Below are 15,517 nucleotides of genomic sequence, written 5' to 3' on the forward strand. Positions count from 1 at the left end.
TCCCCTCCTCTGTTCAACTGGGAGTGGGAGGGATAATTTAGAATTTAGGAGGAGCACGTTGTCTCCACAAGAAAGTCCAAGAGGGGAAACATCTGGCAAGAGCCCCCCCCCCCCTCCCCACCCCCACCCCAGGCCTTTCCAGTGTCTCTGGCGTGAGAACGTTCCTTCCTTTGCTTTGCAGAATTCGGTTCACTCCATCCTTTGGGATGCTTTCAGGCTGCTAAGTGTCAAGTGTCTACAGGACTGATGGAGGGGTTCAGCGGAAGGGGAAGAAGCTTGAATCCTCTCTCCCTACTATTAGGTTTCAACAGTTGCCAAACAAGGGAGAGGGTCAGGAGCCAGATTCTGGGAGACTGCTAATTTAGGAATCCCTTTTCCAGTTTTCCTCTAGAGCCTAGAAAAAACACTATGTGAGGCTGGGTGGGGTCCAGAAGGGCCCATTCCATATACAACCACGACGGGAAATGAGCCCCCCACTCTGGGGAAGCAGATCTCGCGGACAGCGGCCCGAAGTTACTCCTCGGCCTGAGAGCGGCCCCGGCACTGCTTGCCCCAACCCCGCCCCGCGCGCGGGAGAGAGCCGGATTTGGGGGGGCGGGGCCTCTTCGGCCGCTTGGCCCGTCGCCTTGACGACCCGGACAAGATGGCGACGCTGCAGGGCGGGTTTCTGGGGCCGGACCCCGGGGCGCTGAGCCCCGCGCAGCAGGAGCAGCTAAGCCGCTTCAAGGTGGGTGCGCCCCCCACTCCCGCCTCCGTCAAAGGGCGGCTCCCCCGGGACGGGGGCCGCAAACGGGGGGAGGTCCGGGAGGAGGAGCGCGAGGGCCTGTTCCCGGGTAAAGGGGCGGACGGCTGGGGGGCCCCCGGCGGACCCCTGGGCTCGGGGGCCCTAAACCGAGCCCGACAGGCGCCTGCAGGAAGAACTACAGCGGGCATTTAGACGGGGAAGTGGATCGAAGTTATTCCCGGAGACAGTACCTTCGATCCAGACAAGAACTTCCGGGCGGTGGAGACCCGGCCTTAGTAATGGCCCCTGAGCCCGAGCAGGCGGCGGCGTGGGGGTGTTGATCTGTAAGAAAGCAGGCAGCTTAAAATGTCACACATCCCGGGGAGAGACCCAGGTCAGAGGCTCATCTTGTTTCCCCAAGGCCTCACCCCCGCAGGTCTTGAACCCTGAAATCTGGCTCCTCATGGAGCGTGACCTTTTTGCTCTCGTTCCCCCAGATTCAGACTCGGATTGCTAACGAAAAATATCTAAGGACGCACAAAGAAGTGGAGTTGCTCATAAGTGGTTTCTTCAGGTAGGTGGTTTTCCCAGCCGGCCACAACTAGTGGGAAATATGACCAGATCTTGGCTGCGGAGACATGAGTGTGACTGACCGCTTCTTTCTTTAAACACTCCTTATTGCTGCCTTTAGGGTCAGAAAGGTATTGTGTGTGTGTGTGTGTGTGTGTGTGTGTGTGTGTGTGTGTACACATATAAATATATTTTAAAGGTTGAGAATATTTTATTTTTTATTAAAAGTTTTTTTTTTAATGTTTATTTTTGAGAGAGAGCATGAGCGGGAGGGACAGAGAGAGGGAGACACAGAATCTGAAGCAGGTTCCAGGCTCTGACCTGTCAGCACAGAGCCCTTTGCGTGGGGCTCGAACTCATGAACCATGAGATCACGACCTGAGCCAAAGCTGGACGCTTAACTGGCTGAGCCACCCAGGCGCCTCAGAAGTTAGAGAATATTTTGAAATTGAGTTTTTTCTAACTCTGGGATTTGTGGCACCCAGAGTGTTCTTAAGTTATCTCTAGAGGTTTTCTTCAGTTATCTCTCAATTCTCAAAAATATGAATATTCAGTCATTTTAGCTGTAAAGGTAAGTATGTATCTTCTGACACTTGGAAGAGGTAATTTGGCATTGAGAAACTCAACAGGCAGCCATTGGGTGTAGGACACTATTTTGTTATTTTTGACACTCCTTTGTCTTTCCTGGATCTTACCGTTTGTTCTTCATATCCTAGTCATTTCTCCAATGGCAGCAGATTCTCACAGGGCAGATAGGAGATGGAGAAAAGGAAAATAGAAACTTCTCTGTGAAGGTTGGTTTATTTGGGCCAGGCATAAGGCTTGGGCAAAAAATAGTTTAGGGGTCTTTTGTCAATGTCAGTCCTGGGGAGCAGGCCATCACTTTTGCACTTTTTCTTTTTCTTTTTTTTAAAGTTTAATAATTAGAGTGTGTGTGTACCCGCATAAGAGGAGGTGGGGGTGGGGTACAGACGGTGAGGGAGAGAGAGAGAATCCCAAGCAGGCTTTGTGCTGTCAATGCAGAGCCCCACATGGGGCTCGATCACGAACCGTGAGATCACGACCTGAGCCGAGATTAAGAGTTGTGTGCTTAACCGACGGAGCTGCCCAGGCGCCCCTTTGTACTTTTTCTTCTAAAGGGAAGTAAAGGTTGACATCATTCATATCCAGGGAGCTTGCAGTCCACATTAGGAATGACTCCAGCAGGGAGGTTAGGGAGAGATGTTAAAAGCCTGAATTAAATCATTTGCATTGTTCACAAACACAAGGTGTTGTGAGGTGGTGGTGAATGAAAAGGGTGGTGTTTTAGTCACATGTCAGGGATGGCCCAACTTCTCTGTCCAGGAAGTTTCTAGGAAGAACTGGGTGTCTGCCTGGCTGCTTCAAGAATAGCCCCTTCTCTTCCTTATTATTCCTACCTTCCAGGCCAGGGAAGCCGCCAGGATTTTCCCTTTGCTGATCTTGAAGCTACCTACAGGAAATTCTCCTGGCCCCTTTTAGGCCTTTCTCTTTCTGAGGTGGAGGTGGGAGGAGGAGAGGAAGTGTACTGGATACTTCAGATGGTTGTCCCCTTGGGAAAAGAGGAAGGGAGAGGAGGGGATGGAATTGGACAGCATACCTGCCCTCACCTGTTCTTCAGGTCTCTGTTCTAGACTCACTCTAACCCGTGAGAAGCTCCAAAGTGTTTTTGTTGGGAAGCAAGCTCTCCACTTGGGTTTTCCAGATCCTAATGATTTATGGTCATTCAGTCACAGCTTTCCAGGGTATACTTGTACACACTGTATGGAACTCTTATATCTTGAATTTTAGACCTGAAAAATGGGAAGAGTAGGGAAATTGTAGAAAGGCATTATTAAATATTTTAGTATATAGCTAGGCAGATGAATCTTCCCAAAATTTAGAAGTGATAATGTCATTCCTTGGCTGGAAAAATCTTCAGTGACTCCACAGTAATGCCCCCTCTGCCTTTTTTTTTTTTTTAACATTCTGTTGAAATGTAATAAAAAGTAGCATACCCTAACCTGAGTGAACTTTCACAAGATGTAGAATATACATGGTACTAGGGTCCAGATCAAGAAATAGAACCTGACTAGCCCCTCAGACCCTTCCAAGGGGCCCTTGGCCCCTTTCAAGCACATCCCCCCCCAAAATGTAGCCAGGATCCTGACTTGTCTTAGCACAGATTTGTTTTGCCTTTTTTGCACTTTAGTAAGTGGAATTCTACAGTACATGCTCTTTTGTGACAGTTGCTCAATGGTATCTCCTAGAACCCCCCCCCCCCCATTCTCATGCCGGGTATGTTCCACTTTGGGACTAGTCTGAGTGTTATTCACCCACCCCCTCGCCTCCTGAACTGAGTGTAATCGTCTCTCCCTGGCCTTCCAGCTCTCCATAATACGGCCCCTTTGCTTTCCCCTGTTGTATGTGCCTGCCCCCCAACCAGCCAGACGGAACCTCATCATTCCACTGACCCCATTGACATTGTCGAGGGTGCTGACACTCCAAGTGCTCTTCTGACCCTGGGGTTTCAAAGGTGGACAGGACCCAGTCCCTACCCTGAGGAGTTCACCATCCACAGAACACGAGCTGTTTCCTTTCATGTCTGGGCCTTTGCTGCCCACCTCGGTGTGGGATGCCCTTGTCCTGTCTACTGAAATCTCACGTGCACCTCAAGGGGTGCCAGCTGCTCTGTGAAGATTCCCCCTGCCACTCTCAGTAACTGTCTCCCTGTCTGCAGCACACTGTTAACACCCTCTTATAGCCCTTCCTGGAGGTTGCTTGGCCTTTTGGACATTTGAGAACCTACCCCTTCTCCGGGCACCTGGGTGGCTCAGTTGGTTAGGCATCCGACTTTGGCTCAGGTCATGATCTCGCGGTCCATGAGTTCGAGCCCTGCGTCAGGCTCTATGCTGACAGCTCAGAGCCTGGAGCCTGTTTCAGATTCTGTGTCTCCCTCTCTCTCTGACCCTCCCCCGTTCATGCTATCTCTCCCTGTCTCAAAAATAAATAAACGTTTAAAAAAAAAAATTAAAAAAAAAAAAGAACTTACCCCTTCTCTTTTACTTGACTAATTTCTTTGAGGGGGTGCTGTATTTTATCTTAAAAAAAAAAAAAATCATTCCCTCGTATCCAGTATAGTTACTTACACAAAATCTGTGCTCAGTAATTCTCAAATGGAATTCAAGGAGGAGGGAGGCCAAATTCTTAAAGCTTGGGAGGCAGGGCTTTCTGGGTGGGGAGGCCTTCTTCCAGGCTGATGGGCAAGGGCATCCGTGGCTGACGAGATGTGATGTAGAGAGCACTGACCTTGGCACCACAAGACCTGGGCCCTTGGCCCTGTATTTACTCACTTTATGAACTTGGGCAAATGATTAACCTTTTGAAGGTTTGATTTCTTTCATATGTAAAACAGCTCATTGCTGTTTCCCAGGGTTGTAAAGTGAGATAACATTTGTGAACATTCTTTATGAACCATAAAACTCTGTGAGGGACCAGGCCCCACCGGCAGCTCAAGTTCATCTTCTCGGCTTTGTTGATGGTATTGTCCCCTGGCCCCTGTGGGAATCCATGGTTGAATGTGATCCTCGGGCTGTGGGGTTGTGTATCTGTGCCTGGAGGACTAGGCAGTGGGCCTTCACCGCCCGCCTGTGGCTTGGCCTCCGGTTCTGTGAAAATGTTTGTTGAATGAATGACAAGCCTCGCTGGGCTGTGGCGCAGCTGTCCTGGGGGGGCAAGCAATGCCCGGGCTTAGTGCCATCTGGAACACTTTGCCCCCTGCCTCTGAGCAGGACCCAAAGGACAGTCACCAGTGGGAGGGTCTTTGTCGGGAGCCCTCCGGCTGACTGACCCCTGGGCGGGTCCATTCCCTGAAAGTGCAGGACCCACAGCCCAGCCCGAGCACAGCCTGCCTTCAAGCCAGCTTTACTCCTGCCCTTATCCCTCATGTTTTCCAGAGAAATGTTTTTGAAAAGACCGGATGACATCCAAGAATTTGCTGCAGGTAAGGCAGCGTCGGTTTTGGTGTCTGAGAAACCAGCACGTTTGTATTATCGCAGATTTGGACTCTGGACGAGCCCACGATTCTCCCTGGGAGTCTGGGTACCTATTCACCTGATGTCCCCCCAGGGAGCTTTGTTCAGAAGGCCCTTTCTTCCACTGTCACTTCCTCAAAATGAGGACAGATCAGAAAGGAGGCGGAGCTTCCTCCTGGTGAAAACCATGAAGAATTTTGAGATTCCCAGAGGAACATACTGGCAGCTCTTTTTTTTTTTTAATGTTTATTTATTTTTGAGAAAGACACACACACACACACACACACACACACACACACACACACACACAGGGCATGAGCAGGGGAGGGGCAGAAAGAGAGGGAGACACAGAATCCAAAGCAGGTTCCAGGCTCTGAGCTGTCAGCAGGGAGCCTGACATGGGGCTCGAACTCACGAAGGCTTAACCTGTGTTTAAGCTGACGCTTAAAGGACTGAGCATACTGGCAGCTCTTTCCCCACCCCAAGAATCCTAAAGCAGGGTTCTGCCCCCTGGCTACGCATTAGAATCACCTGGGGAGCTTTTAAGACATGCTTTTTAAGAAATGCTGATGCCTAGGCATACTCCCTGAGGTGATTATTTAATTAGCCCAGGGTTGGGGCCCAGCCCCGCAGTTGTAAAGGCTCCCCAGGTTATCCTAATGGGCTCCACTACCTCCCACTCCCCAGCCGCTGGCTTAAGGTCAAAGGTATTTAGAAGGAAGGGCTGGGTTGGACACTTTCTTGGGTCCTGTTAGCCCAGGGAGTGGTTTTGGCCTCGCACCATTTCTGAGTGAGTCTAGTGTGTCTTTGCTGCCACAGCAGATGCCGCCTCTGATTCACATCATGCCGGGTGTATGAAAACCCTCCTCTGGCGTCATCGTGTTAGAGCCTGGCTCTCCTCGGAGAGGATATTCTCAGAGAGGAGAGGGCGTGATGTCTCCTAGACGAGCTGGCAAGCTAAGCTGAGGCAAGAATAACACTTGGCATTTGTTTGGGCCCCAGGATGGGCCGGGAGCAGAAAACCCCGAGATCCCTTAGCCCTCTGATGGCTCCCTGTGTTTCAGCACGCCGACAGGCTGCCGGGCAGCGGGGAATGGACCGGAGCCATCCTGTGTAAGCCCTTCCTGGGAAGGCCTGAGCTGGCAGGCTCGGGGGGGGACAGCGACCTCCGGATCTGCTGTGACCTCTCCCTGTACCTCGGAAAGCTGGGCTGCCGGGAACAGCCCTACTGAGGCCGAGCCATGCTGGCTTTTGAGCCGAGTAAGCCATCTCCCTCCCTGCCTTTTCCCCTTGGGTTTAGATAATTTTCTCTTTTCGATTCTTATCCCAGAGTATTTCACGGATCCAAGACTTCCCAACAAGATTCACATGCAGCTAATTAAGGAGAAGAAAGCAGCTTAATTAGCAGAATCTTGATGCTCAGCTGCTGAGAGAGACCAGCAAGAACACAGCCTCAGGGTGGGTGTTAACCTCACTTACAGACAGAGGCTTCTTTACTCCTGTCAAAATAAGCACCGTGTTCCCGTGTTCTCAGCCGGGTGGGAAGGAAACCAAAGGGAGAAGCTGCAGAGAAGTTTCACACAGTGTTTAGTTTTCTTGACACTATTTTGGGGAATTAGGGACTGTGAAGAGCGGCCCAGGGTTTGTCTGGCATGTCCATGGCAGGAAGAGACATCTGTCTTCTGAGCCTAGTGAAATGCAGGCGTGTGGGAGTGAAGGGAGTGAAGAGAGCCAGGGAAATGGGGTAGGGCCCGCTCTGCCCGCACCCTGCTGTAGGACTGCAGGGCCCCGAGTGCTCCCACAGTGCCCTTTTCTTTAAGCCCCTGGTGTGGGGGCTTCCCATTGCTTCTGGAAGGGGCAGGAGCAGTTTCCCTCTTTGCATCTTGGGCTGGGGGCTTTCCTGCTTGGTGGAGGGGGGACATCTTTATACCAGGCTCTGCCATGAGGGCTATCTTACATTTTTCAGGCAGGATGATTTCTGAAGTGATTTTGTGGGCTGGGATTGTTTGGTGTGAGGTGGGACAGGGCCACGTTCCTGATTTAACAGCACCGTTTGTGTTTTGCAGGACCGCCTGGAAGCAGGAGAGCCCTGGTGCCATCAGTGTGGGTTTCCAGGCCGCCTCGGGCCTGGTCTGCTGTTACAAAGGCTTGCAAAGCTACTCATTAAAAACAGATGTTTCCGCTGTATTTCACTCCAGAGGAGGAAGTCCTTCTGTGTGGGGGTAGCTCTGCTCCCACTCTGACCCACTAGGCCAGCCCGCCTCTTGCTCCCAGAGCCAGGGCTGGACAGAACAGGGATGGGGACCCTGTGGAGACTGCGGGGGGGTCCTGTGGGGACCCTGTGGACAACTGATTGGGGTGGAAACAAGCTGAGCCCACGCTTCAGCAGGGCTCTTTGGGGATTTTTCTTTCATCTTCCCTTCTGGGTTACTGTACAGAGTGTGCGGGCGATGACAAACCTCTTTAGCAGTGACACCAGAACCCGCTTGAAGGACGGTGAGAAAACGAGATGGGACCGAGAAAACCCATTTAAGGTAATAAGGTAATATGTCTTGTGAAATATGACTCTAACAGGTGACTCGAGGTGGTGGAATTTGTTCTTGAGGATTTTTAGCAACAAGCCACCCATCCATTTGGTTTTCAGCTAACAGGCAGGGGAGTGGACCAGTTGGCCTTGAGAGGTCCTTTCCAGGCCCAGAAGGCATAGACGTTTCCTGTGTTTATGCCCCACCTCTCTGACCTCCACATCCCACCGTTTGAAGGACCTCTCACCTGTGTGTCTTGTGTCCACATCACCATAGCAACAGGCACAGTCACAAGCAATCTCGTCCATCTTGTTCCCAGCTGCCAGCACCTGCCGTAGTAGAAGAGCATCTCAAGAACTATTAAAACTATTCATGATAAGCTATAGAACAGGAACCTGAGGAGTTATTTGGGTACTTTCAGAATCACACTTCAGCAGCTGTGGCTCCGACAGTGAGGTGTCCCTGTTTAGAAAATCTGAACGAAGTCTTCAGCAGAAAACACACATGTGCTGAGGACCTCTGATGTGAAGTGTTAAATTAGACACTCTTAGAAACTTTCCTGGGAGGAGAGGCCTGCAGCAAGGTGGGGAGAGAACGAGGTGTTATTCAGATGCTTGAGTGTATGATGTGATCCTGTGAGGGTACAGTGGCTCATTCCTGGGGGGTTTCCTGGCAGGAAGAAGAAATGCATTTTGATTAGCATGTATTTGCGAGCCAAGGAAAGCATGCATTTGGCACGTGGTCACAGTGCACCTGCTCTGTGGGACACAGTCTGCCAGGTCCACTGGGTGCGATGGGGAGGCCATCCTGCCACGTGATGGCTTAAAGTCTGGGAGGAGATGTGCAGGTTTTCTCCCCAAACCTTAACCGTTTGGATCTCTCGCCTTTTAGACTGAAAGCTCCATCAGAGCAGGGACCAAATCTATAAACCGGACTTGTTCAGTGCTGAGTTTCTGACTTCCGGCCCAGTGTCTGGCACACAGCTAGTGCTCAGTGACCATCTGTGGGAAGAATGAATGCTTGCATAACTGAGTGAGCAGTCGTGTTATATCAGCCACTATAAAGGCTAGAATGTAGGGCCCCTTGGTGGCTCAGTCGTTTGAGCGTCCAACTCTTGATTTTGGCTCAGGTCATGATCCCAGGGTGGTGGGATCAAGCCCTGCATCGGGCTCAGATGAGCGTGGAGCCTGCTTGGGACTCTCGTGCTCTCTGTCCCTCTCCCCCACTCATTCACTCTCTTTCTCTAAACAACACCACAAACACAGACTGTAAAGTTAGACACTGGCGACAGAAGTAGGTACATATAAAGGAGGAGGGAAGAGAATACGTTGTCAGTCTGCAGGAGTGAGGGAAGCCTCAGGGGAACTGACATGTGCTAGGTGGGAAGGGATTTGCCAGGGAGATGTGGGGGTGGGGGAGTCAGGGTGCCACAGGTGCTTCCATTTTGCTGAGGGTGGTGGTGGCAGACCCTGTTTGTTGCCGGCTCATCCTTGCCCCCCCCCCTTTTTCTTAATGTATTTATTTTTGAGACAGAGACAGAGCATGAGCAGGGGAGGGGCAGAGAGAGGGAGACACAGAATCCGAAGCAGGCTCCAGGCTCTGAGCTGTCAGCAAAGAGCTGGAAGTGGGGCTTGAACTCATGGACTGTGGGATCATGACCTGAGTTGAAGTCGGATACTTAACCGACTGAGCCACCCAGGTGCCCCATCCTTGCCCCTTTCTTGCTAATGGAGCGTCGGCTTTGTTGAGGGCAGCAGTGGGCTCGGCCCCAAGCGGTGGAAGGATGGCATTTAGTGAGCAGCAACTACATTCCTTGGTTTCCCAGCCTGCCTTGCAGCAAGGGCAGCCACGTATACAAACACACTGTGGGTTTCTAGGAAAGCTTTTACTTTCTAACAAAAATAAGGGGGAGAGGGAGTTTGACAGATGAAGATGGTGTGCCCCACCCCCCAACTTTCTCACCTTCCTGATTTGAACCTGCATGTGATGTCTAGAGCCAAGAAGCTGTGGTAAGGCCGTGAAGGGATGGGCAGGAGGGTGAGAGAGCCAGTCCTCCAGAGTGGCAGAGAGGAAAGATCAGAAGACTGAGGCCCTGGTGGCATCTTTGAGCACTTGAACAGCCTAGCACATGCCTGCCTTCAGACTTCTGGACAAGTGAGAAAAATCCATCTGTGATTTGTTTTGAAAGGCCACCAGAGTTTAAGTCCTGACCCAGCACTTACTAGATGTGTGGCCTTGGCCAAGGCACTTAACTTCCGTGAGGTTAGCTTTCTCACCTATAAACCAAAACATGTAATTTGTTCCTCTTGGGGCTGCTGGGTTAGGGACAAAACAGGGACAGTGCCTGGCATGTGGGCAGTGTTCACGAGGGGGTCTGACTGGAGGTGGGCACAGTGCAGGGGCGGGAGTGGTGGGAGAAGATGCCAGATGGGAAGGTGGGACAAGTCACAAAGGGCACTGCCTGCTGGGCACGGGAGGGGGATTTGTATCATGCAGGCAATGAAGAGCCAGCAAAAGATTTTAAACTAACAGTTCATGAAGAGATGTGCGTTTAGGAAGTGTCAGAGTGTGAAGACCAACTAGGGGAAACTCGGACTAGAAATGGAGAGCCCCATAGTCCACACCACCTCCCCACCCGCATCTTAGCAGGTCTGTGCCGACTCCTGCCCACTTTGTGAGCTGCTCTGCGTGGAACAGAAAATCAATTTACAGCCGCTCTCACCAGTGGGGCGTTATTCTTCTCACCCAATAGAACCCCAGGCTGTAGGCAAGATCCAAAATTTCAGTGGTGTCAACCAGCATCCAGACGGGCTTCCGTGTCTTCTGCCTTAGCCTGGGGCCTCACTGTTGGGAGGGGCTGCTTCTGTACTCCAGGCGGGGAGAAGGAAGGAGAAGAGAAGTTTTCCTGGAAGTCCCCGTCACCTTCCTCTCACAGGCCAGATCAGGGTTGTGAGGTCTACCCAGGTGCTCTAGCGACCAGGAAAGGGAACCTTTAATTCCTCTAGCTTCTAGGGAAGAACGTGTCCAGAGAAGAGTGGGAATTGCTGTTGGGTCAGCCCCAAAGCAGTGTCTGGCCTCCATGGTTCCTTCTCCATGTCCTGGCTAGTATGATCCTCTAAGAAACCTGAGTCAGACTGTCACTCTCCTGCCTGAAACCCTCCCGTGGTCTTCCAGGCACTTAAAATCCAGATGGCTCTCCAGGAGCCTTGGAGCCTTGCAAGACCCCCTCTCCCTCTCGGACTTTTCGGGCCCCCTGACTCCTGCCTCAGGAGTTCCAGACACACAGGTCTTTTCTCCTTCACACGTGCCAGAGGAGCTCCCAAGCCAAGACCTTCGAACTCTGCTTGGATTCTCTTCTCCAGGCCTTCATGGGGCTGGCGGTCCAGCTGGGATCACCTGCTCTGAGAGGAAGCCTCTATTTAGGGCGCAGGCCTTGCTTCTCACACATGTTGGGTCCAGAGTGGTCTCAGGACCTGCCTCTGCAGTTTCCCCCTTCCCGCAAGGCTGAAGGATCAGCAGGAAGGGACTATACCAGGGATACTTGTCTTTCTTTTCTGGAAAGTGGGTCTTCCCCAGAACACTCCGCCCCCCACCGCCAGCTCCCACTACCATCTCATCAACCAGACCTGTGTACATGGCCTCCTCCTCAAGGGAGGCTGGGAAGTCCAGTGTTTAGTCAACCCACGATGCCTGAGATAGGCACTTTCTCCGAGTCCTTTCCTAGGGATCCAACTGTCCAGCCTTCCCCAGACATTTTTAATTGTCCCGCCCCGCCCAAGGCTGCAGTGCGGGGTGGGGGGCGGGTGCTGATCTGTGCTGGAAACAGATGAAGTCTAGTGTTAGGAGGAGTTGGCGGGATGCAGTTTGAATGCGGTGGAGTTCTAAGGGAAGGCACAGGCTCTAGAATGACTTCCTGGCTTCTTGTATGGGCAGAGGGAGAAGTGACGGGATCACTCACACAGAAGGGAAGCAGGGGGCAGGGGAAACGGAGATGGATTCAGACCCGGAGGTGTCCACTGGGTTTACAACTGGGCTGTGGGCGAAGTTAGTGTGAACCGCTGCAGCGGGGTCGATGGGGGTCCGGCTGAGTGGACTTCCTAGCGGATGTGAACTGGGGAGGTGGGTGTGATGCACCTAGCGTGGCGGCGGAGGCTGCCGCTGAGGAAGGGCGGTAGTCAGCCGTGGCAGCCGGGTCAAGGGTGGGCTCTTGTAAGGGGAGCTGGTTGGGCATCCAGCTATCTGGCATTTTTCATCTCTTGAGATCTGGTTTACCTTCGGGCTAAAAACGGTAGGAGCCTCTTGGAAATGTTGCACAGGTTGGACCTGATATCGGAGGTAATGGGGACTAACAGGCATACCTAACTATGCCACCTTGTGACCCGGAATGACCTGTGTCAGCTCTTCCTCCTCACACTTGGGGCAGTGGCTCTCACAGGCCTGCAGGAAGAATCGCCCCAGTCTTTTTTTTTTTTTTTTTTCCTAAATACTTATTTTATTCTTGAGAGAGAGAGCGAGCACAAGTGGGGAAGGGGCAGAGAGAGAGGGAGACCCAGAATCCGCAGCAGGCTCTGAGCCACCCAAGCGCCCCTGGATCGCCCCAGGCTTGAGGCACAGGGATGGCAAGGAGAAAGGGCAGCATCTAGAGGGTGAGGTCCTCTCCTTCCAGCCAGACGGGCTTCTACCGCCCTCTCCTGGGCATGGCTGCGGAGCCGGGACGCCCCTGGAGACCGCCCGTTCCAGGCCTGAGTGAAACGGTCAGCTCAAGAGAAACAGGGCTTAGGAATGGGGAAATGGTCACAAATTCACAGATTCCTGTAGAAGGAAGTTTCTTCAGAAGTTACAACACCCAGGGCCTCGTCTCTAGCAGTCCTGTTCCATGAACTCCTGGATGTTTCTTTCTTTCTTTTTTTTTTTTTTAAGTTTAACGTTTGTTTATTTTTGAGAGTAAGACAGAGTGTGACTGGGGGAGGGGCAGAGAGAGAGGGAGACACAGAATCCGAAGCAGGCTCCAGGCTCTGAGGTGTCAGCACAGAGCCCGACGCAGGGCTTGAACTCATGGACCATAAGATCATGACCTGAGCTAAAGTCAGATGCTTAACTGACTGAGCCACCCAGATGCCCCTGAATGTTTCCTTCTTAAAAGTGCCGGAAGAAAAAAAACCTTGGAAGGTTGATCATTCATTCATTCATCAAATATTGAGGTATACTATGTAGCCAGGATGCAAAGTTTGGGGAATAAAATACTCTTCCCTCGTGGAACTCACAGTCTAGTGAAGGAAGACAGATGCATAGATAGATAATTATAATACAGTTTCAAAGGTGAAGGAAGAGAAACATGCAACTCATGATGGGCATGCAAAGGGGGTGAGCAGACAATGTGTCCCAGTGTGGGAACAGAACACCACCAGATGGACCAGGATTGTGGGCCCAAGTTACTAATACCACATCTCCCCATTGTTAGCTCTGAAGAGCAGTTCTCATTTCCTCCAAGGGAAGTTCTTGCTGAAGTCTTGCCTCACTTTTATGTCTGTGTTTAACACAGTCTGTCAGGGCCTTGCTTTTCACAGAGGGGCATGCTACTAGATGTTATGTTTGAGCATCACTGACATGACCAAACTCTAGGGATGCTAATATTCGATGCACAAAAACATCTCCCTGGGAGCAGGTCGGCCTGTGCCTATGGACATCCTTGGGAAAATTCAGCTTTGATCCAAAAGAACCAAATGTGCCTTACGTACCATTGCCTCTCCCTAAATGCTTGTTGAAAAACAATAGACTCTCAGTGTTCTTTTTTTTTAAGTTTATTTATTTTTACTTATTTTGAGAGAGTGTGTGAGTGGGGGAGGGACAGAGAGCGAGGGAATCCCAGGCAGGCTCTGCACTCTGAGTGCAGAGCCTGATGGAGGGCCCAAACTCATGAACCGAGAGAAGCTGAGCCCAAGTCCAGAGTTGGATGCTTAACCAACTCAGGCACCCAGGCCCTCAGCGTTCTTAAACCAGCCCTTTTTGTTCCCTTGGGTTGCTGAGTTTCTTCATCTCTCAAGGGGAATAACATTCCCTTGTGGATTTGTTGTGAGGGCTGTCATTACGCACCCAGGCACCCATACCCATGTCTGGCCCGTGGTATTATTTCAACGAAGCAGCAGAACTCAGCGCATTCTCTCTCCAGGGCCAGGATTGGTTACCGAGGACAGGTCACAGTGGGTGCCCTGGTGAAGAAAGGGAGTAAACTAAATGCAAGTTAACATGTTGGAGTTTAGGACTATTTACTGTGAGACTGATGATGTAGAGCTTTCTCAAGAAAGCTTCTTCCGGGCCCAACATAGTGCTTCAGTAATCACACTTCTGACCCCATCTCTCACAGGCCCCAGGGGGACTGGAATCGGAGATCCTTCAGAAGCAGGACTTCACAACGTACCCTATTCTTGCGTCATCAGGGTGGAGAAGTGACAACACGGAGCCCTCAAAGAAGTACAGAGACGTGAGGATCTCTGGGGGTGGGGAGAACAAAATGCTAGTAGTTGTCTGATAGCTGTAGGGTGGCTTCATTGTCCAATTAACAAGTACCTGAAAACAGAATCTGATGGAACGAGGCTCAGTTGATTACTGTGATTCATTTCCACACTTCATGACTAGAGAAAAGAAAACCAAATGCCAAAGAGGACTGAATTGTAGACCTTCTCCAAGTGGAAATTGCCTTAGATCCACAAGTCCGATCTTAGTGACAGTTGAAGAAACTTGCCCACTGATGAGTGGCAGAGGGGCTGGCAACCCCCTGATTTCCCATCTAATGTGATTCCAGTATTTCATGCTAGAAAAAATAAACCTAGAATTATTTAGCTGGGAGAACAAAGCACGGCTACATGACAGTTCAGGAACACGGAAGTGTTATACCTCTGGGTAGTTAACCAGCCTTCTAACTGTAGGTGAGGACAAAATCCAGTCATCCCTTCGGCTAACATTGAGTGCTAGCTATATCTCACTCAAAACCATTTCCGGCTCCATGAGTTTCGTGAATTCACTGTTCTGCACTTCGTCTTGAACGAGATATGGGAACATCTATTGAGTGTAAAGAAGGGAAGTCCCCCGCTTCTAGGAAGGTGAGCTGCCCAGTGTATTCTTGATCACATGTACTGAAGAGGTCATAGTGGTGTTAGGACTCATCTATACAATCCAAACACATTGTTTGGTTTTGGACTATGCCACTTTCTGATTTTTTTCCCTCAGCTGATGGCCCTGCCTGCCCACCCCAGACCACCTAGGAGGGAAGAGAAGTTGTCTGTGGCTGTCCTCAGTGCCTAAAGGTGCTGTAGTGGATGCTATGCTGTGCCATCCATCCGGACACCCCTCTTCAGGACTGACACTCACCCCTGTGCCCCCTCCTGTCCATGCTGCTGGGAATTTTGGTGGCTAACAGTTCTCAGCTGAGACCCATCTAGGGATTGCCCTCCATTGAAAAATCATCCAAGTCCACACCCCCTTCTGAGACAGCCTGTAGCGGTTGGTCAGTGTGGGAGGACAGAGGTCTGATTCTCTTGCCACTGCGGGGAAAACTCTGAAGGGTCACAAGAGCTCCAGAGTTCCTGTGTCCAATTCTGTGGACTTCTCGCTCTCAGGTGGTACTGATACCAACACAAGCTTCATAAGCCTTTACTCAGATTTCTTTA

At 51.2% G+C, this 15,517-nt stretch overlaps 1 protein-coding gene across 1 annotated transcript; it reads left to right on the forward strand.

Annotated features, from left to right (window-relative positions):
• The first annotated feature begins 594 nt into the window (after positions 1 to 594).
• Positions 595 to 7,512, forward strand: RIIAD1 (regulatory subunit of type II PKA R-subunit domain containing 1). Its single transcript, XM_043576335.1, has 5 exons — positions 595 to 727; positions 1,222 to 1,298; positions 5,248 to 5,294; positions 6,656 to 6,783; positions 7,392 to 7,512. Exons 1-4 carry the CDS (start codon positions 644 to 646, stop codon positions 6,724 to 6,726), a joined length of 279 nt encoding a protein of 92 aa, XP_043432270.1. The 5' UTR covers positions 595 to 643; the 3' UTR covers positions 6,727 to 6,783; positions 7,392 to 7,512.
• The last annotated feature ends 8,005 nt before the right edge of the window (positions 7,513 to 15,517 follow it).

Source organism: Prionailurus bengalensis, chromosome C1, assembly GCF_016509475.1.
Source record: "Prionailurus bengalensis isolate Pbe53 chromosome C1, Fcat_Pben_1.1_paternal_pri, whole genome shotgun sequence".
NCBI classification, from domain to species: domain Eukaryota; kingdom Metazoa; phylum Chordata; class Mammalia; order Carnivora; family Felidae; genus Prionailurus; species Prionailurus bengalensis.